The 22,846-nt window shown below is 37.6% G+C and overlaps 1 protein-coding gene across 2 annotated transcripts in view; it reads right to left on the bottom strand.

The window, feature by feature from the left end:
• Window positions 1-22,846, bottom strand: part of NRP1 (neuropilin 1) — a 160,124-nt gene that overhangs the window by 75,484 nt on the left and 61,794 nt on the right. For both annotated transcript variants that reach the window (XM_084875803.1, XM_084875804.1), the window contains 4 exons: window positions 17,450-17,631; window positions 9,534-9,761; window positions 3,508-3,663; window positions 1,017-1,183 (listed from right to left, as the gene is read on the bottom strand). In XM_084875803.1, the coding sequence (XP_084731929.1) occupies window positions 1,017-1,183; window positions 3,508-3,663; window positions 9,534-9,761; window positions 17,450-17,631 (733 nt within the window). The remainder of the gene's footprint in view (window positions 1-1,016; window positions 1,184-3,507; window positions 3,664-9,533; window positions 9,762-17,449; window positions 17,632-22,846) is intronic.

Here is a 22,846-nt window from a genome sequence, read left to right on the forward strand (position 1 = left end):
AGAAGGTTAATCACCTTGTTTTTTTTTGTTTGTTTGTTTTGTTTTGTTTTTCTTACTTAGAAACTCTTTCTCTGGGAATTAGTCATTTTTATATATCTAACAATGAATGCAAGGTTCTGCCTATTGTCCTCAAAAGGAAGCCTGGATCCTTCAGCAAATCACTTTGTATAATTTGCCACAGCTTAGCCTACTCAGCCAGATATGTATGTTTCATTTTACAGTGGATGAAAAAGTCAAGAATATGAGCATCCGGCTTTATCTGGGAGTATCCAGATATCAAGGTTGGGCAAGTTGAGGACTGGATATGGAGTTAGGATCAAGACTGGGGATGAGTGAGGGTGGGGATACTGCTGTGGGGAAGATGGTCTGTGGGGAATATAAGGGTTGTGGGAGAGAAGGGAATGCCCGAGCAAAGCGAGGAAAGCAGAAACAATTTCACTAATGAGAATATGAATATAAGCATTTCATACATAGATGTGTAAACATAAACCACAGAGACCAGCGCCCTTAAATAAACCACCTGTGCAATATTACCTTGCATGGAAAAGTGAACCTCAATCTGCTTCTTCCCTTTGTCTACTTGAACAAATAAATTAAAAACCCTATATTTGGAAACAAGTATTTCACTCAAGTCTACAAGTTGGTTTATTACATTTCATCCAGGAAGTAAACATCTGTTGAAATAGGAAGCATATTAATAAAAAAATGTGTAGTTTGGGGGGAAAATCAGGTCTTTCAGTGTTACCAAAGTGAGACATCTTTGCTCAAATTCTGTGAAGAGTCCTGTGTAAGTATTTGAGAAGATGCATGAATTTTCAGAGATGTCATCTGGGCCTGCTTTTTTCTTTCTTTTTTTTTTTTTTTTTTCCCCTGATGATGACATGCTTCCACAGAATGCCCATAAGCCTTCTCTTCTTATCTGAAGACACTTTTCGGGCTCTGCTTATTTTCAACAACCTTTCTAAATTACTAAAATCATCTTCAACCTTAAATGTGCCAGGTCTTAAGCAACCTACCTGTATCCACTCTCTATAGGAATCTTCTCCAGGAGTCCATCCATTCTCAGGGTAATTCAGGCGGGAGCGTTCTGAAGACCAGTTGGTGCTATACTGGGAAGAAGCTGTGATTTGGTCAGAATGAATTTCTCCCGATTCCATGCCCAGAGCTTCCATACATTTAAAATCTGAAAGGAGAAAAAAAAAGGCTCAACGTCATCAAAACATAAGGCACTTATGTTTCTTCTTCTTTTTTTTAATCAGACATACTAAAAATTTCATATTGTGTTCAAAGTTTTACAAAAGATGACAGTAAAAAACTTATTGGAAAGTAGGATTCATACATGCATTTTGTGGCAATAATTTTTGTTTCTGTTTTGATTGCCCATTTATTTTGTTTTATAGATTCTACATATAAGTGGAGTCATATGGTGTTTGTCTTTCTTTGTCTGACTTATTTCACTTTATTATAATACCTTCTAGGTCCATCCATTTTGTCACCAATGGTAAGATTTCATTCTTGTTATATCTATATCTATATCCATATCTATATCTATCTATATCTATCTATATTTATATGAAATCTCACATGTTCTCTGATTTATCTATTGATGGACACTCAGGTTCATGGAAATAATTTTTTTAAATTCTCATCTGAAGATATATTCCTATTAATTTTTTTTTTTTAGTGAGAGTAAGGGAAGAGAGAGAGAGAGAGAGAGAGAGAGAGAGAGAGAGAGAGAGAGAGAGAGAGAGAGAGAATATCATCGATGTGAGAGAGAAGAGAGAGAAACATAGATTGGTTGCCTCCTATATGCACCATGTCTGGGAATCAAAACCAAAATCTAGGTATGTGCCCTGACCCAGAATCAAACCTGTAAGCTTTTGGTGTATGGGATGACAGTCCAATCAACTGAGCCACCCAGCCAGGCCATGGTAATAATCATAAAACAAAGCTACGATGACCTCATAATGATTAAGTATTTTCCCAACTGGACCTAGGTTAACAGGAATACTATTATCAATAGAAATGGCTAGGAAATCATGGAAATTCTAATTTCTTTTCAAAGTTGAATGTATGTAAACATGTCACATAGGCACATTCCAAAAATTTTGTTTCAATACAATTTTACTATTGAATTACTTCTTATAGTATTTAGTAAAGGTGAAAAAGACTATGTCCATTTACAATCCATAATCAGTGGACACTAGACTTTAACTATTGTCTTTCAGAATCCTTGCAATTGGCACCCAAGCCACAGCTTCTGAGTCTTTTAGTTCTCATGCTGCCTGCTGCTAGCCTAGTCTTGATTATTAACATAACCAGTTTATTTTATGAAAACACATAAGTATTTGACAGGAGTAAAATGCAGTATCATATGATCCCAAAGAGCTCAACAGTTTGAGAGTTTTAGAGCATAAAAATAATGTGTTCCACTAGGTCTCATATACTCAGTGAAAAAATAAAATATGAAATTGATATGACATGATATTGGAAAATGAATAATAAATTTTAAGAAAATGTGAATCTAAGCTACTAAAGTGAAAGAGTTTTAAAAATGAACTATCCAGAAAATCTCAACTAACCAAAATTTCACATTTTTTTAATTTTCTATCACAATAGATAAGATTTTAAGGTATTAAAGGTTTTCATTCACTGGTTTCATGCCTTTAAGTTTAGGTTAGTTATTTGTAATATAAAAATATTTATAGCACAAAAAATACATGGATTAATTAATCAAATAAAATTTCTGAAGTTTAATTGGCCTTTTATTTTCCAGTAAGATCTGGTAGAAAAAGTCTCCAAACACCCAGTCTTCTCAGTATCCAACTTTACAACCTAAAGCTAGAACTGATGAAACAATTTTTCATTGTCCTTCAGGGTTTCTCTCCCCTGCCACCTCCCAAACTGGGCTCTTAAAAGCTGAAGAACACATAAACTTTGAGGAAGGACAAAGTTAGTTGAGTATTTTAATATGATATAAACAGATATTCCTTTTTCTTTCTTTCATGCAAAGTTGTAACAAATTATATGCTGCTTTTACATGAATATCCACTTTCATTCACATAAGAAAGAAAATAAGGGTTTCCACAGACCAAACCATGGCACACCATCCATTCTATAATATATGGCTTCCCTGTCAATGAACTTCACAGATTTGTCCATAATGCATGCTTGTCCTTTTAGGAATCTCAGCCCAATACGTATTTGAAGGTGCCAGGTAGGTGGCCTGGAATATTTCATTGTTTGAAAGCACTGTTTTTCCATTTCCCACTTTCTCCCATAATTTCAAAGGCTTATAAGCAACCATCTCATGTATAATTTTATTAAGAAAACACACCAGATAACTCTTCCTATTGATATTCAGAAAACCCACTTAAAAGAGAAAAATAAACACTTGGCAATCCAATACACGAAACATTTTCTCAATGTTTTTTGCTACCCCTGGTGTGTGAGGAGGAATAACAAGGAGAATTTCCCACAGGTTTTTCAAGGTGAATGAACACTGACCTTCCGAGAGGCTGCTCTGCAGGACGCTGTAGTTTGCTGAGAAGCCTTCTTTGGCTATCGCACTGTCAGTATAAAAGACCATTGATAGAATGCCAGATGAGGAATGAACTCGACCTGGTGTTTTCTGTCCGCAGTAACGTCCAATGTGAGGGCCCACTGGAAAGGGAACAATGCAGAAAACATTAAAATATATTTTTTCTAAAGCAAGAAACCTCATTTGCAAACATGGGTTCCAGTGGAACCCAGTGTTTTCCTACACAAAGCATCTTCCCTGGCTAAATGCTTTGCACTGGATATCCGATCAGGTTTGTGGAGAGAATTTCCAAGTGTACTCAGGAAGAGCGGTAACAGATATCACCGCATTCCCTGGGAAGCAAGTTGTGTTCAGTAACAGAATCAAAATGCTTTCTTCACTTTCAAAGAATGAGATTCGGGCTGTTAAGTGGAACCTTGGAATTCATCTCCAGGACCAATTCAGTGCTGTGGAGAAGAAGGTCTCTTAGAGTTGCCTGTCCTCACTGCCCTGCCCTGGAAGGAGATCCTAGGGAAGGCCTGTGTCCTGGGGCCCTGTCTGGAACCAGGGCAATATCCAAGGTATGACCCAATACTGCGTAACCCTGATTTCCTTCCTCATTCCATATTTTAATCCTGGCGCCTCATTACGACAAATATCACTGACTTGATAAAGGATCCTGTCTGACTCAGAACTTAATCTGAAGACTAATTTACAATTGTGACAATTTAAAAATTTGAAACTGTAAATCCAATAATTTATACATGATATTAATAGTAAGTTATAATCAAAATGAAAGGAAAATACATCTTTCTGACTTCTGTCCTAGTTTTTTCTCTCTTGTACCTGAGAGGCGTGACTGCATTGTACTGTTGTCCAGCGGCCAAGAGCTGGTTCCAGCAGCCATTTGACTGTGTACACCAGGAAGAAAGTAATTCCTGAGGCAGTGAAAGTTTAGGAATTCTGACTGATTTGTGATAAAGTTAAATTGCTTTTTGGCTTACACTGGCCACACCCTTGTTGAAGTGCTTTTAGACAAATCTTGGCAATTAATAATTATAAATTGCCTTATGGATGGTGCACAGCCATCTGGGTTTGGAGAATCTTTCCATTTCCCTGTCCAGATCAATAGCAAGACACACATACACACACACACACACACACACACACACACACACAGACACCAAAAAACAAAACAAAAAAAAAACAGTCCCATTTTCTCTAGTTTTTTTATTTGCAACATATGGTAAAAACACACCAGATGGTTTGGACTTAGAAAGACAATCTGATGTGGACCATTTTACCCTCCAAGAAACCCATGGTTCTGTGCATTTCAACTAAAAGTTATTGCTTTGTTCACAAAAACACAGTAGGTGAACCTATCCCTGGCAGGATGAACCTGCAACAGGGAGGAGGCATTCCGAGGCCTGTGCGTGCAGCTTGGATACAGAAGGCTGTGGACCGGGGCTCACAGAAACTCCAAAGTAATTGAAAAAGTGAACCCCACAGAAGTGATCAGCCTGGAGTCCCACATATCACCTGAGTTACTAGGTTGGCAACTCATCTGAGAACCCTTCTTTTTAGAGTGTTCAGATTTTTGGCTAACAGGTTTTTAGTTCTTAGCCAATCCTTTTGAAAAGAGAAAAACACAAAGGAAAAAAAAAACACAAAAAACCTAACCCCACCTAGTTTATATTTCTGAGTTGGTACAAAATGGTTACTTTGAATATCTGAGAACTTCTTCATGCATTCAAACCAATTGATTTGACAGAATTCAAAAGGAACAGACTAATATACTAATAGCTGTCAGAGGGGAGAGGGTGGAGGGCTGGGTGAGAAGGGTGAAGGGAACAAAGAGAAAAAAAGAAAGACTCATGTGGACATAGATAACAGTATGATGATTTCCAGAGGGAAGGGGAGTGGGGGATGTAGATGAGAGTAAAGAGAGGATAAATGGTGATGGACGGAGACTTGACTTGGGGTGGTAAACACACAATATAATATACAGAAGATGTATTGTAGAATTGTATGCCTGAAACTTGTATAATTTTATTAACAAATGTCACCCCAATAAGTTCAAAAAAGAATACACCAAGAGTTTCTGTCTACTGTAACCCCTCACTCTTCAGCAACCAAATGTTGTGTATATTTACATTGATAAAGCTTATCTAGAGTGCATCACATGGTCATGGGTGGTGGCTTTGCATTATGGGAAGAACATTTTGTTACATTCCAACTTGGCAGAAGAGAGCATTTCAGAAAATGAAACTTTTGCTGTTTTTATTTGTTTGTTTTTCCAGCTTTAATCCTGGCCTTGATTCTTCTATAAGTGCTAGTACTTTGTCAGATTTTCCTCATTCCGAATGTGGCCTTACCACAATCCAATACTTTTTTCCTTCAGTATGGAGTGTAAAGTTGCCCATAACATATGCAGGAAAATATCTAGCTAGAGTATAAACTCAAGTATTTTCTTTCCTCAAAAGGAATCCCATTTCTTGCCTTCAATCTTAATGGGAGGCTTAGAGTCCATTCATCCTCCCTCATTAAAATTCCATTATTGTGGTTTCATAACTTTCTTTTTCTTTAGTTTGTGGGCAAACTTTTACAGCCCTAGTCGTTGGGGTCCTTCTCTGATCACCACAGCCACTGACCTTAGCAAGAATATAGGGCACAAGGGAAGTTGGAGTCACCCCCTTCAGCTCTGGTTGCTGATCCTCCCCCACCACTGTTACCCAGTTCCTCTGGAGAGGGTGGGGGTAGGGGGAGTTTTTTTGAAGGAGCAAACAGAAGAGAACTTGTCTATTGCAGACTCATAATTTAGAATCTCCATGACTCACTGGTTTATAATGTGTATGACATGCTGTGTAAATCTGCCTTCTGTCCTTTAGAACATTGCCCCAGACAGCAGCATGCAACTCTCTACAGGAGCCCTCAAGATATGAGAGTGAAAGGCTTTTTAGACTATAATACAAAGAAGTATTGAATTTTCCTGAACAGCGAGACCTTAGCCTAGCAAGCTAATGCAATATTGATCTGATGGAGAGTGGGTGAAGTACTCTTGTCAATCCCAGGTTTGTGCATTTACATGAACACAGAGACTAGTTTTCCTTCTTCCATTCTTTTGAACCCAAGGCCAAGGAGAAGAAAATTGTCACAAAAAATAGAAGTATCATTCAAAAATTGAATTGTTGAAGAATTTAAGCAAGCGACATAGACTAAGCTATCTCTTGAGGAAGAACAGGACTACATTGATATCTTCTCAGATGGAAAGCCCATGTAGTACTGTGTGGTTTAAAAGATATACCTGGAACTGGGAATGGCATTAATCTTTCCAATAATTACCACCCTACTTCAGAGTCAGACACTTTGATTTTCTCCCACCTTTTTACATGAAAAAAGAGGGGGGGGGCAATGATCTAATTTAAAGGATCATTTTAAAATAAGGTATTTTGAATGACTAAATAAATAAATAAATAAATAAGGGAATCATTTCAGAAAGGTGCAAGATAGGCTATGAATATTAGTCTTGCAATAACTAACTTTTTTTAGTGGAGAATATCTGGACTTTGCAACTTTTCCCCAGAAAAACCCTTGCATACTTATATCATTTATATTTTGGAATATTTATATTTATGTGACTTATATTTTATATTTGTAATTTAAAAGGTTAATTTTAATATAACAGTAATTTTTAAAAAAACAGAACTCTAGCTTTTATGAAAGGTATTTCTAAAATCATCAATAATGCTTAGGATATAGGTAACTAGGGAAGTCCCAGCTTCTTCTCCCAGCCCAGAAGGGGGCTGACTTCATCTGCATCCGTGTGGTGTGAGCTAAGCATTCATAGTCGGCTCCATGATTCAGCACAAGCATTTGTGGCATCAACCAGACAGCATGCTTAGCTCACGACTCTCAAACTGTAGGTTTAAACTTCCTCAATTACTTCAGAGTTGCTACTTGTGAATCCACAGAGCTTCAGAGAGCATGATAGATAGAGATATGTGGTTCACAACATGCATGCCTCAGATTTCCAGTTTTGGAATGAACTGTTTTTCTTCAAAGTCTATTTGAATCAATGGGTAGCTCTGAATTACTTAGTCATCTAATTTAATGTTTGGGATAAAATGCAACATAAAATCACTTGGTGGTTAAAAGCCTTCAGCGCCTTCTGGTTGTTGTTTTTGGAAAGAATATCAAAGACTAAAAGCATTTTTGCTGGCAGAGAAACTGTATGCATTGAACTACTATGAGAAAATGTTTCTAGTGCCACTGACAGAAACTCAGGCGCACGCAGTTCTCTCATTTAGCTACTATGTTGGAGTAGGATGGACAAGGCCAGGTAAACATTAACAAATATACAAACACATTTTTGTTCATCCCAAAGCCAGTTTTCTCTGGGATCAAGTAAAATTCACCATAGTTCAGAACATGGGTGAATTGCAAGGCTAACAATTGTTCTTCACTTCAACTCAGTGATTTTCCAAAGCCAGAAAATTACTACTTTGAAAAACCCTTGACACTAATAACAATGTGCTTCTTTCTGAAAGTATTCTAAATAAGGTGGTTGATTGGATCTCTTTTTCAGATGTTAATTTAAATGTAAGTTCTAGAAAGGAAGGCTGCAAATTTGGGCTGTGAACAAAAAAACCTGTTATTAAATGTTCCAACTATTATTACAATGCTATTATAATATTGTGTTCCTAATTATTGGATTAAATACTTGGAAATCAATCAGTACTCTGTTTGGCAAAATCTCATTAGTTAATGAAAGAGTTTCCTTAAGATCATCATAACCCTATTAATATGGAAAAAGACTAAAGAAGCAGCTAAACTAATATTAACTTATACATGTAGTCCAATGACAATATAAGCTTTCTTTAAACCCAGTTCTTCTCCTTTACTGCTAGGAACGGGAATATATCTAAATTAAATTACACTGATAATTTTAATATCATTTAAAAGACAAAGGCAATTTCTTTTACATCATACTTTCTCTCCATCTATAATTTATTTAAATACTGTTTCCTTCAAATTAATAATCTATACTAATAAAAGCCTAAGTGGCCCTCGAGCCCTTGCGCCCTCATGTCATCACAAGATGGCAGCCAAAAGATGGCCTGCAAGGAATGACAGTTGGGAGTGATCAGGCCTGCAGGGGAGGGCAGTTGAGGGTAACTATGCCTGCAGGGGATGGCAGTTGGGGTCCATCAAGCCGGCAGGGGAGGACAGTTGGGGAAAACCAGGCCAGCAGAGGAGCAGTTAAGGGGTGATCGGGCTGACAGGAAGAAGTGGTTAGGGACATCAGGCAGGCAGGCAGACAGGTGAGAGGTTAGAAGCCAACAGTCCTGGATTGTGAGTGGGATGTCCCACTGACAGTTTAGGGCCAATCTCAGGATTGGGCCTAAACCAGCTGTTGGACATCCCCTAAGGGATCCCAGATAGGAGTGGGAGCAGGCTGGGCTGCCCAGTGCACAAATTTCATGCACCAGGCCAAGTTCTGTCTAAATTAGAAATGTCCAAATATTCTTATTCCTCTTCTAAAATTTTCAGTAGCATAATGGATGCTTATTTCACTCCTAAACTTTTACTAAGTACTTAAACTTCTCTTAGGCTCAGCATTGGTAAAAATTAATGGTTTGATTTAATTTATCTCTTAAGATCTTCTCCTTTGACAGTCTATGAATTAATGACCAGTAGACAGGTCAATAAAATGAACAAAATACTTTAGTCAGGAAAACTATATATTGGTTTTTAATTCTATCACACAAAAAAAGGTATGAGGTCTTGCATGATCATTCAGGGTCTCAGTTTCCTTGTCTACAAGGAAAATGAAGGAGTTAAACTAATTACTAAAGCTGTTTGAGCTCAAAGCTACTCTGCATAGAATTATTGATTTCCTTCCTCCTTCTGAACTATTTTTTAAAAATGATGCAGTATCATGAAATGTATGAAAGGATCCCATTGGCCGTCCCTCAGGTCTTTCCCTTCTGGGGATTCTTCTTGCCCTTCTTACCATCAGGGAATCCATCCCAGATTTCTAGCCGGTCATAGCGACAGAACATGCCTCCAGGAGCATTTGAGTCATGCTCTAGGTCAAAGCTTTCAAATTCCAGGATAATCTCTGACATCTTTGGTGCGAAGATAATATAAGTGCATTCAAGGCTGTTGGGATATTTTTCAGGGAATCCAGGGGATTTTATCACTCCACTAGGGCTTGTGTAGTTCTGGGAACATTCAGGACCTATGAACAAAAGGGAAAAAGAAGCAGTGAAAATCCCTTTAAATGACTTCAGTAAGAAATAACCTGGGCAACGAGCACATATCTTCCTAATAAAAGCTGATCATTGCAATCACTATCCAAATCACTCAGCCTTTTCATAATACTACTAGCTATGAAAAGTCAAGTTCAGATTTATTGTGTTCACCTTAGTTTTTCATTTGTGTGGAGCAATTAAAAAACTTCTGCTGTTTAGAGAGAGAAAAATGACAAATATAAAATCATGTGGGAACAATGAATGAGTAAGCTACAAAAATCTCTTGACAGAGCCCTAGAGAAATAATTATAGCCTCTTCAAGCTTAAATCCTTAAATCTTGAGAGTGACAGCCTTTTATTGGTGAAATGGAACATTTACAAAGGCGAGAGGGAGAATTCAATGGAGAGAGAGTTTGGGTTTCAGATTCCTTCACCAGTGACTCAGTAACTTTGCCAGATGTGACCTCTACCTTTTTGACAAACCAAATGTGAAAGGTAATTCGTACATGTACCCAGGGTGAGTGACTCATTCTAGCGGTGTTGACACAGGTGGGCTGGTAAAGTGTGGCTGCTAGTGAGGGCCTCATTACTGTGATTACAGGCCCTGCTGCTAGTATCAGAGACAGTACTGTCTGCCATTCAAAAATTATTTGTGTATATATACATATATACATATATATATATATATATATATATATATAATATACAAATAATGTGTGTGTGTGTTTTAGAGTGTAATGTATATATATTTTAATGTGTGATTATAAGGACTATTCATTGATCAATAATACTTTACAAGTTATGGTGATTTGTAATTTAAATTGACCAAGCATATTCAGACATGTATTAAGTTGACCTCATGACTATACAAATGACACAATTTCAACTCATGACATCCAGTACTAAATAGGGTAGTCTAAAAAATGTATACACATACTTTGAATAATTATAAAGGCAGTGTTCACTAAAATACATTTCATTTTCAAAATTGAGCTATCAGTTGTTAAAGTGTGTATACATTTTGGGAGATTATGATATTGGAAATCCTTTAGAATTTTATTTCCAAGACTAGCTGTACCCGGCCATGCGTTGCTGTGGCTCAGTCTGATTAAATGGAAAAGGAAGAAAAGAGAAAGCACACGTTTCTAATATGTTTAATTTCACAATGCTTATGGGTATACAATATTTTTTGTTGTTCCATTGCCTGTGCAGATATAGAGATTGTCTGGTTTGCCGAGTCTAGAACCTGCAACATATAATTGTCCATGTGAGAAGCAATCTGTGTCTAGATCTGAACCACACAATTCTAAAGATTGGCCCTGAGCTTTGTTGATGGTGATTGCAAACGCCAATGGAATTGGGAATTGCAATCTCTTAAATTGAAATGGCATATCCGTTGAAATCATAGGAATGCGAGAAATGAGGACATCTTCACCTTTGAAAGGTCCTGTCAAGATTGTAGCTTCTACGATGCTCATTAATTTTTTTACTGCAAGCTGCGTGCCGTTACAAAGCTTTTACTGGTTAATATTTTGCAACATGATAATTGGCACACCGATTTTCAATTGCAGTACGTGCAGTGGCATCCCTGGCAGATCGAGTGAATTAAAAAATTCTGTTGGATAATTAACTGCTTCATCTGCTTCCGCATCAGTGTTGACGGACTTGTATGTGACTGCCTCACTTTGAATGTTAGACTGAATAATATTGTGAAGTTTGTAGACATCTTTGTTCTTGGCCACAAGAATAGCTCGTTCACTCAGCTAATCGAGATTCTTACAATTGGTTTGAATATTGGGAAATACTTTTTCAACCAATTCTTCTTTTGATGCCACTAAATTGCAGAAGCTATGAGGCAATGAAATTCGTCCTAATGTCAGAACAACTGGCACCTTTATGTTTCCAATTTCCAGCAATTGATGTGAGAATATCTCAGCCGATCTATCATTTTTCAGCTGGACACACATATCTGTAGTTAATTTTAACATCTTTATGTGTTGCCACAAAGTAGAGTATTTCAGGCAAGCATTTATTTGTCTTCTGGTATTAATAAAGGAATTACAGGTAAAGTTTGCCTGAAATCTTCAAGCAATATTAATGTATTCCCAAATGGTCTCATGTTTCCATGCAAATCTAACAATTATCAATCAAGAGTCTGAAGTGATTTTTTGTGTGCCATTGTGCATTCATCCCAAAAAATAAGTTTGCATTTCTGCAATACATTTTTAAAAAATATATATTTTATTGATTTTCTACAGAGAGGAAGGGAGAGAGATAGAGAGTTAGAAACATCGATGAGAGAGAGTCACCGATCAGCTGCCTCTTGCAAACCCCAACTGGGGATATGCCCGCAACCAAGGCACATGCCCTTGACCAGAATCGAACCTGAGACCCTTGAGTCCGCAGGTCGACGCTCTATCCACTGAGCCAAACCAGCCTTGGTGCATTTCTGCAATACTTTTGCCATGCCGGACACTTTGAAAATGTTGCAGATGGGAGTTTCAATGAATTGCATGTTCAATGGCAATTTCAAACTGGAATGAGCAGTTCTTCCACCTGGTAGCAATGTCACAGCTATTCCGGACGACGCAAGAGCTAAGGCTATGTCACTGTGGGATCGAATTGCTTCCAGAATCAATCTAATTAGGAACATTTTACCAGTTCCTCCTGTTGCATCTAAAAGAAGATTTCTCCAACCCCGTTATTGACAGTTTGCATTATTTCATCAAAAATGCCTTTTTGCTCAAGCGTTAACTTAGGAATATTTGATTGCACATACAACAAAAGATCACCCATGTTGTAATTTTGTTCATGACACAATTCTACATTGAAAGAAACAACAGCAGATTGATTGAGAACTTTGTTCACGATTTCTAAGCACAAATCTTCAATCATTATCAACATTGAAATGGAATCTTAAAATTGGAAATTTGGAAATCGTAAATGGATCATAAATTGGAAACATTGAAATGGAATCCTAAAATATTTAGTATAATGTGTATTGCTTTTATGTCTAACAGATGGCGCTATTTTTTAAAAAAAAGCATGTTTTTACTTGTCACAGGTGTGACATCTATATAATAGTAGGTATAAGGTATATAAAAACATGCACATATTTTAATGCAACATTGTGTCAAAACTTCAAAGCAATTGGTGAAGAACTTTCAGAGATTTAAGATTTTGCACAAATGAACATTTATATTTTTATTTATATAGATGTAGGAACAGTGACCGTGGAGACCTCCAACTTCCTCCCTGGGACAGAAAATATTTTGGCTAGTTCCTTGTAAGGCAAAGCAAAAGCAGGATTTAATGCCGGTATTGATATTTCCTCCATCTTAGATAGATAAAACTATCCAAGTGAGATTAAGATTAGTGAGATAGAAAAAAAAATGACAGAAATAAGGGTATATATTAAAATCAAATATATTTCAGCGCTTTCACAGTGTCCTTGTCCTGTCAGATACCTTTGGAAGCTAGCTCAGGTTTTCTAAAGTATTTGACAAAAGCTGGGAAAATTCCATGTGATGATGGAAGAGAACTTGACTGAGCACCAGAAGGTCTGAGTTTCAGTCCTGCCTTTACCACAAACCTGCCTTATAGCCTCAGTGACCTCCTAACTTTTCTGATTCTTAGAATCTGTGCATAGCAAATGGGAGGTAGACTTTGGGATTTGAAAAAATAAAATCTCTTTAAACTTAAAAGATTCTATAATTTCCTACTTCCTCCACCATACATATTTGTTTTAATTTTTTCCTTATTCAAAATTGCATAAATTTGCCACAGTTGAACAAGTACATCCCCAGAAAGGAGATGGCAGGAGAGGGTTAAGGAATTCTGAGATGAGTATACAAGCAAGAAACAGGAGAGAGGGCAAGCAGCCCCATATGCCTAGGAGCAAATGAGCTGCTAATACAAGGTGATGCCCAGCAATGGAGCCAGTGAGCACCATATTACTGACATTATCTGTAAAATGGAGAGTACTCTGTGTAGCTATAAGAATGACCTTTCATTGTTAATGGCAATAAAAATGGATAATAATATAGCTAAGATACTGTCTTTGGGATAATTATTAAATAATAGAAGCCCAGTGCATGAAAATTGTGCATGGGGATGTGTGTCCCTTAGCCCAGCCTGCATCATCTCCAATTTGGGACCCCTCAAGGGATGTCAGACTGTCTGTTTAGGCCCAATCTGGTGGGGTTGGGCCTAAACGGGCAGTTGAAAATCCTTCTCACAATCCAGGACTGCTGGCTCCAATGGCTTGCTTACCTGCCTGCCGGATTGCCTCTAACCATTTCTGCCTGCCAGCCTGATCACCCCCTAAACACTCCCCTGCCAGCCCGATTGCCCCTAATTTCCTTCCCCTGCCAGCCTGGTCAACCTTAACTGTCCTCCCATGCAGGCCTGGTTAACTCCAGTTGCCCTTCTCTCCTGGCACAGTCATTCCTAACTGCTCTGCCTTACCAGCCTGGTCACCCCTAACTGCCCTCCCCTGCTGGCCTGGTTCCCTCCTCTCCCACAATTGCTCTCTCTTGTAGGCCTGAGTCCCCCCAACTGTCCTCCCCTGCAGGCCTGGATCCCCAACTGCCCTCCCCTGCAGGCTGGGACCCCCAACTGCCACCCCCCACAGGCCTGAACCCCCCCAACTGCCCTCCCCTGCAGGCCTGGCCCCCCCAACTGCCCACCCCTGCAAGCCATCTTGTGGTGACCATCTTATGTCCACATGGGGACAGCCATCTTGTGTGTTGAAGTGATGGTCAATTTGTATATTACCTCTTTATTACATAGGATATAAACTTTAAAAAAATATATATTTTATTTATTTTTTACAGAGAGGAAGAGAGAGGGATAGAGAGTTAGAAACAAGGATGAGAGAGAATCATCAATCAATTGCCTACTGCACACCCCCTACTGGGGATGTGCCCGCAACCAAGGGACATGCCCTTGAACGGAATTGAACCCGAGACCCTTCAGTCCACAGGCCGACGCTCTATCCATTGAGCCAAACCAGTTTTGGCAGGATATAAACTTTTAATCAAATAACTTACACAGTGACCCATCCTCTTAGTAAATGCACTCCTCTTCTGCACTGAGACTCATAGAAAACGACTACAGCTTTTTCCCTGCTTTGGGCCTGGATGACCCAAGCCAAGGGAAGGAAGGGAAGAATGATAGTGGGTTGGCTTGGATTTCCCAGAGAAACTTCTTTAGGTGAGTGAGAATAATTTTAGGGCTGATCGCTGAAGGTTTCAGCACCTGGTAAGAGGTATAAAAGGGAAGTGTGGGGTGCCTAGAGAGAGAAATTGGGTTCCAGGATGGTTCTAGGAGGCATAGTGAGGGGACAATGTCTTCTTTGCATTGTTTAGTAATAACAATGTAGTTGGAAAATGAAACATGCATGCATGAAAAAATTTGAAAATATTCTTTTTAGAAATTTGAAAATATTAAGAACATTGGTAAGTGAAACATATTTGTGTGTATGAATATATTATGTACATATGTGTATGTATTTATATGTAGGAGATAAGTTGGGTATGTGTTTAGGAAATAAAGTAGGTTAATTAGGAAGAGCTTCTTGAGAAAAATTCATTTAGACAGAGTTAGCTGCTTATATAAGTTAAGGGACATAAGCCGAAGAGAGCGAGGACTATGAAACCTGAAGGCACCAGGTTAATCTGTAATCATTGCAACAATGAGTTCTTATTGGCCATATCTTCAGTGCCGGCAGTGGCTGCATGTTTTCCATTTCAACTGATCTTTACAATAAGCTTGTGCTAGATACTTTTATCCAGTTTTCAGATGAGAAATGGGAGGCTCTGAACATTCACAGACAGTAAGTAGCAGAATTAAACTTCACAGTCAGGTCTGTTGGGATTTACCCAGTGCACTAACTTGAGGCAGAAAACCAGCTTGTGATCTGTGAGAGTAGGAGCTAGAGAAGGTCCCGAACAAGTGATGTTAAGCTATGCACTTGACTTAATAGGACAATGAGGCTTGACTATGGTTGATGGAAACTGCCATAGTCATTTTGAAGACTATGGCTTGAGGACTGTTTGAGAAGCTACATGTAGAATAAGAAAGGGTGGGGAGAACCACAGATTGGGCCTGTTTAGTTAATGGCAATGGACATGGAAAGGAAGTGTGACTGACATTTTCGGGTAAAAATTCCAAAGAACTAGAAGCCATATGGGATGTAGGGAGACAAGAAGAAAAAATAAAATAAGGCTTCCAGTTTTAAGGTCGGTGCTGGAGAGCAGGGCAGGGAAATTATGGTACACCTGAGACTAAGAGAGTGAAGGGAATAGAATTATTTTGGAAGAAGATGAATAATTCTTAGACATAGTAATAGATCTCTCTCTTTCCTCTTTCAACCATTTTCAGAACTTTGAGAAACACTGAAATGGCTGTTCTCAGACCCTTAACAAAGGTACCAACAGGTACCCTTTTCTTTGATAGTGCCATATGCAGGTAGAGCAAATATAGATATGTGTGTATACTTATGTGTACAAAATGATTTAACACATCAAACACCTTTCAGCACAAGAAATATGTACATATGTAATCATCTGTACATACTGATGTCATATTCATACTAAAGAATTTACAAGTATATACTTAAATAAATGTCTGAATTTCTCTTTGTCTATCCACATTTCTATAGGGCAGTGTAGATTTCTTTGAAAATTTAAGAAGTTGTATCAATGTTCCCAGAAACTCCTAATGACTCCTTCCCACCATTCGCAGTTGTTCCTGACCCAGAAGACCTTAGGCATTTTCCATTGGTATGGCTAGATTTGTTCTATTTTAAAAGGTTCTTTTGCCTATATTCTAGGACAATATATTCAAATCATGAGCCTCTGCCCCCAAATAGGCCCACCACACTTTAATTTCAAGGGAATAACTAAATATAATAAATATGAATTTAATGCATTAAAGGATACTATAGGCTGTTGGAAAAAACAGTGATATGTAGATAAAGCTATATTATTTATAAATTCACTGATATGTGTCTCTAATTCTTCAGGCTGGGAGACCTGATTTATCAGATTCTAGTTCATCTCAATATATACCATTGTAATAGAAGATTAGTAAGCAATTATATTGGACGTGCAATCCCTAAAGGGAATGCCATTGAAAGTATTACTGCTTTACTTTTTCCAAGAGTTCTTTCCCCAACAATCCCCCCATTAATAAAACCCCCAATAGCTTTAGACACTCTAAGGATAGTGGACTGTTTGCTTTTCCTGTGAACCACCAGGTTTAAATTTTAGAATAAAATAAAAGGAACAGTATATACATGACTTTACTAGTAAGACAATAGAACTGCATTTTTAATGGGGGAAAATTTAAACTTCAACAGTAGATAAAACTTATATTTTAAGAAGAAATGACCTTAAAAGAGTTTAATGGAAATTATGCCTTATAAACAGTGGTTAACACATTAGAATCATGCAATTTTGATTTCTGAAGCATTTTTTAAAATTTTAAATATACTTCCTCCATATAGTGGATACTTTTCCTTGGTTTAAATTATTTCTAACAAATCTGTAATGAGAATACATGATTTCTTTCAAAAGGATAATAGCATTTACTCCTTGTCTTTCACTTTGTCTTTCACGAATCAAACAATGTTAAACATTTAGTTGTATTCGTTTTACTCTACGTTACTCACCTCTCTTGAAAATTTCATAACGTATGGAAAATCCTGCACCATGTGTCTCATAGTCAGAGACAAATTTGATGAAAAGAAATGGCCCTGAAGACACTATGGGAGAAGGGGCAATCTTTCCACAGAACTTTCCCCATAAACGTCCACTTTCATTTTCTCCATCAATGACTTCCACATAGTCATACCTGACACAGAAACAAGGAAGGAACCGTTAGGTTAGCAAGAAATACCGTTTTAATTTCAAAAAATTAGAAACCAGCATAGTCTGTCAGGAAAAAAAAGACTTATCTGCATTCACCACTGTATTACAGGGAGGAGAGAATCTAGCAAAATGAAATAATTAAAATGGACTACATGAGGTCTGTATACCTCATCTGGCAATAGAGAACTATTAAAAATAATGGTGTCCATTATACTTGCAGATAATATAGTTAAAGTAACCAATTAACAAGAAAAAGAGAAATCTCATGAGCACTATTCTTTTTTATTAAATTGTGTTCCTTTGTCTCTGGTGGTGCGGTATCAATACATAATGCTATGCATTCTTTTCAAACTATGCAGTTCTTTTATGAATTCAAAATGTCTCCTTAGCTGGAGCTTTCCATGAACAATACTTTCTGTGAGCGACCCTCTAAACATATGGCCACAGAATAATAAACAGATTCTTTACTGTTTAACCCAATTCCAGAAAATGCCAGACTTCTTAGGAAAACTCTGGTTCAAACACAGATCATCTTCTTACAAAACTACACTTGAATTGCAGAATGTAATTTCTCCAAAGAAAAAATGTTTATTTAAAAATAGCAAGTAACTTTGTTTATACCCATAAGCCTGGATATTTAAAAGAATACTGTTGTTTTAAAAGGAAACATAACACATTTGGAAATACCAAAATGATGTGATGTTTAAAAATTCAGGCTTAATGATACACTAAGAAGACAAATGATAAAGGAAGTGGCAATAAAATATTATACTCTAAATATTGCATTAAGATAACAGATATCCTTGGACATTCTTCTCTCTAAAAGGTCTGAAAAAATCTATCTCCAATAAACAATAGTCCCCAGGGAAACAGCAAGATTTTCATTTGTTTGGAATTTTATATTTCTTAGTGTCTTGCTCTTTCCTTTCTTATTATTTATTTACCAAGTCACCTAGGAAAGAGATAATCTGATTTATCTTCCTTTTTTTTTTCTTTGAGAACTGACATGAAAACATTACAATCCTTTCATTTCAAACCTTTATTTCTGTGTTTAACTTGGTTCAAAAGTCTTGGGATATATTAATTTCAGTAATGGCTAAAATATGGCAGTAGCATAAATTGTATCTGGAAATTTAAAAGAGATCAAAGTGAGGGAAATCTTCATGATGTCCAATGCCATCTTTAACATCCCTTTCAAACTGTCTAGGACACATTACTTATGTTTATATAAAGTCTCAGGAGACAACTGCAAAGATAATATCACAAGTTAAAGAGGACGGTTGAATGCTCTCTAAATTAAAAATGACACTGCTCATCAGTTATAGTTGTGTGGCAGTTTTGTGTTTGCTGAGGAGAAAATCAAGCTGACATTGATGGAACTAAACATTAGCATGTGAATTATTGCATTAACTGCATTTCCTCTGCTGCATCCCATGTACCCAGTAGCCATTACTGCCCTGCCTGCATCACTGTGCCTTTGAAAAACTAGGAAAATACCCAGAGGAACTGTTCCTTTCTCAATACTTTGAGAGATGCTGTGCGTTTTAAAAGAAGATGTAAAAGGAGAAGTAAAAGTGGAGATCGAGGAGGAGGATGAAGAAAGCATCATGTTCAAAATCCTAACTAGCTTTATACTGTCAATGGGGGTACTGGGGGTAAGGGTGGGGGTACAACTGGAAAGAATGGCAACTGAGCATTCAGCGAAACCTCACAAGTTGGCATTTATGTAGCAATTCCTTGTATCTCCACTGCTTCATTGACTAGACAGGTCTGCATGTTTTGCCCACACTCGTGTATAACTGAACTGTGATTTGAACTGTTGATTGTGTTTGTCCTGGTGACTGTACATCCATCTCTACAATATAGGCTTTTTACTTGAAACCTGGCATGATTTGAATACTAAGTGGCTAAATCCTAGTGCATTTTGCCTTCCAGGCACAAATAAGAAAGGTGGGTCAGGCTCTGGCAGAACTGAGGGCCTTGCTGTGAGAACACCTTCCTGCCAGGTGTGAGAGGGCTTGCTGGCACAGCACCGAGCTAGGGAATTGAACAGGAAAGAAGCTAGCGCTTTAATTGACACATATATCTTCTAACAGGAAATAGGAGGCTCTCCTCTTGGCAACAGTAAAAGCTATTTTTAAAAGGGAGAGGGGGACTACAAACTCTTCCCAGCAAGAGATGTCATTACTAAATGCCAATTTTAGGAAATTGAATTATTCATGGATACAATAGTTACATGTATAAACTGGTCCAGTGCTCTCATTTTAGCACTTCCTTTCAATGTACCATCCAACAGGGCTCCTAAGAGCCGTATCACAAATAGCAGTTTATGTAACTATTCAGGAGGGTGTATTCGCACAAGTTGTAAATGGCAGTGTTGCCAAAGAAGTTTGGAAAGCAGCTTGCCTCTCCCTCTGGAGTTGATACCAGTTCTATTCCATAAGTTTCTTGCTGACAAATGTGGTGCCAGGAATGCAGCTAGCATGCCAAGATCCCTCTGAGACAGTGGTCGGCAAACTCATTAGTCAACAGAGCCAAATATCAACAGTACAAGGATTGAAATTTCTTTTGAGAGCCACATTTTTTAAACTTAAACATTTTCTAACGCCACTTGTTCAAAATAGACTCGCCCAGGCCATGGTATTTTGTGGAAGAGCCACACTCAAGGGGCCAAAAAGCTGCATGTGGCTAATGAGCCACAGTTTGCCTACCACTGCTCTGAGAGACTCAATCTTTTTACAATGAATTAAAAGCCACTTTTCCATGTTCTCCGTCTTGAGGTGTGACACGCTGGTGGTTTATCTCTGAGGTATCCCTAGCTTTAGAATACCAGCTCCTGAAGCTAAAGGCCTTGTTGCTTACATATCCCCCAATCCTCACCTTACTTGAGAGTGATGAAAACACTGCATCCTAAGAGTAACCATGAGTTAGGTTTCCCATAGGAATTATAAAGGAATAAAGATTTCCTTCTAAGAATTTTTGAAAGGATTATCCAGATTTATGTTTTCTTTTGGGAAGTTTAAATATGGTATTAGGAAAATGGCCCGATAGAGGGAAAAGTGATAGAAAATGAGAAATGTATTCAGTCAAAGCGGGTTTTCTGAGACTCTCCAGGTAGGCAGTGCTGAACATACAAACATCATGCTTTTCTGAAGTGGGAGTTTCTCTTCTGGGTGTCAGTGACCCCTGGACTCTCAGTGCAGCCCGTTGGCAGGAAGAAAGCTTGTCCTCTGCAGGGTGTTGTCTGTGCAGTGTGCCACTGTGCCAGGCCCCTCACAGCTTCTGAGGGGCCTCGAATTCTTAGGAAGGGGATTTTAGGCGGTGGTGTCTCTTTAATCTCCTTCTAAGAGACTCTATCCACACGTGCATATATACATTAATCATGCAGAAACTAGATCCCTGACATCATAAACCAGAGTGAGAAATAGTGTTGATTAACATAATTTTCACCTGAAAAAAATGTGTTTCTTTGGATGTTTGGTTTATTCTGCACAAGGCATTAATAGCTATCTTGATCGAACAATCTGTAAGGATTACTGTGCTGCTGTCCAAGAATCACTTTACATATTCCCCAGAGAAGAACAGGTTTTCTCTCAGACCATTAGAAAGAGGATTTAGAAAGAAAGTCACGATGATGGAGCTAGGAGGAGCCAATTAGTTTACATCTGTGTTTTAGAGTGATTTTATATCAGATTCACCCCTAACAGTTCTGTTTTGCTTATGTTTTAAGCAAGATATATGAAAAGACTTACAAAGGTCATAGCCTCTTGTTCAGCAAAAGTATTTTTTAGAAATATATTCTAAGGAAATAATTCTAAGGAATAATGTAAAATATTTATGAAAAAAACAACAACAACTATTGCTTGATTCTTTAATAATGGGGGAAATAGAAAAAAGGCAAACAGGAAGGAAACAAGGAAAATTTATGTAAATTCAAATCATGGAATATTATTCAGCCATTGAAAAGCAGGCTCAATAAAAAATGTTTTATAAAAGAAAAAAATCATATGCTATCAGTGAAAAATCAGAACATAAAATGCTTATGTGCAGTACATTCCCAACTCATTCTTTTATATATATATATATATATATATATATATATATATATATATATATATATTTTATTGATTTTGTACAGAGAGGAAGGGAGAGAGATAGAGAGCTAGAAACACCAATGAGAGAGAGTCATTGATCAGTTGCCTCTTGCACACCCCCTACTGGGGATATGCCCGCAACCAAGGTACATGCCCTTGACCGGAATCGAACCCGGGTCCCTTCAGTCCCCAAGCCGACGCTCTATCCATTGAGCTAAACCAGTCCCGGCCCAACTCATTTTTATATAGAGAAAGAACTGAAAGGGAAAAGACTCAGCTGTTAGAAAGTGATAATAAGCTTTTATTAATGAAATAATAAAATTTCAGGGTAATGAAATTATGTTCATCAGATATTTCTGAATTTTTCAAAATTTTTATAATGGACAAGTGCTCCTTTCAAATTAGGTAAAAGTTATTTGAAAAGCATTAACTACCTATATATAAAGTAGAAAATCAGCACCTATTGCCTAGCTAACAATTTTCTATTTCTTGGTCAGAAAACACTATCTTTTATGATGTTTTATTTGGAAGTAAATAAAAGGCTTTGCCTTTTTTTCTGAGCGATTGAATCAATGAGACTGTGTAATTTTTTTAAGTACTAGAAAGTAAAAACAAATCAGATTTGATCTCATATTTTCTGAAATGCTGGCAATAATACTTGCCATTTGTTCAGTAATTTTCATGTTACAAAGTGCTCTCAGCTGTATTACCTGACAGTCTTTACAGTAAGCATGTCAAACTCAAAATCTAACATGGGCCATATAAACAAGGTTTCAATTTATGTGGGCCAAAAAAAAAAAAAAGTTTCAATTTTCATAGAAACAGGTTTATTTCGATAGAGCGGTGTTTCCCAAAGTGTGGTACACGTACCCCCAGGGGCACGGGAAGAGTTTGGTGGGGGTACGCGTTGCACCGGAGTTTGGTGGGGATATGCACTGCACTGTGCTTAGCTGCGCCTAATTCTACGTTCTCATGAGTACGAGGGGTACTCATCGTTATGAAAATTATAGAAGGGGTACACATATGTCAAAAGTTTGGGAAACACTGCGATAGAGACATGCTGAATACAAAGGGCTGAAATAAATGTATAATCGTTAACATAAA

Source organism: Pipistrellus hanaki (assembly GCF_964339955.1).
Source record: "Pipistrellus hanaki genome assembly, chromosome: 1".
Classification (NCBI taxonomy): Eukaryota; Metazoa; Chordata; class Mammalia; order Chiroptera; family Vespertilionidae; genus Pipistrellus; species Pipistrellus hanaki.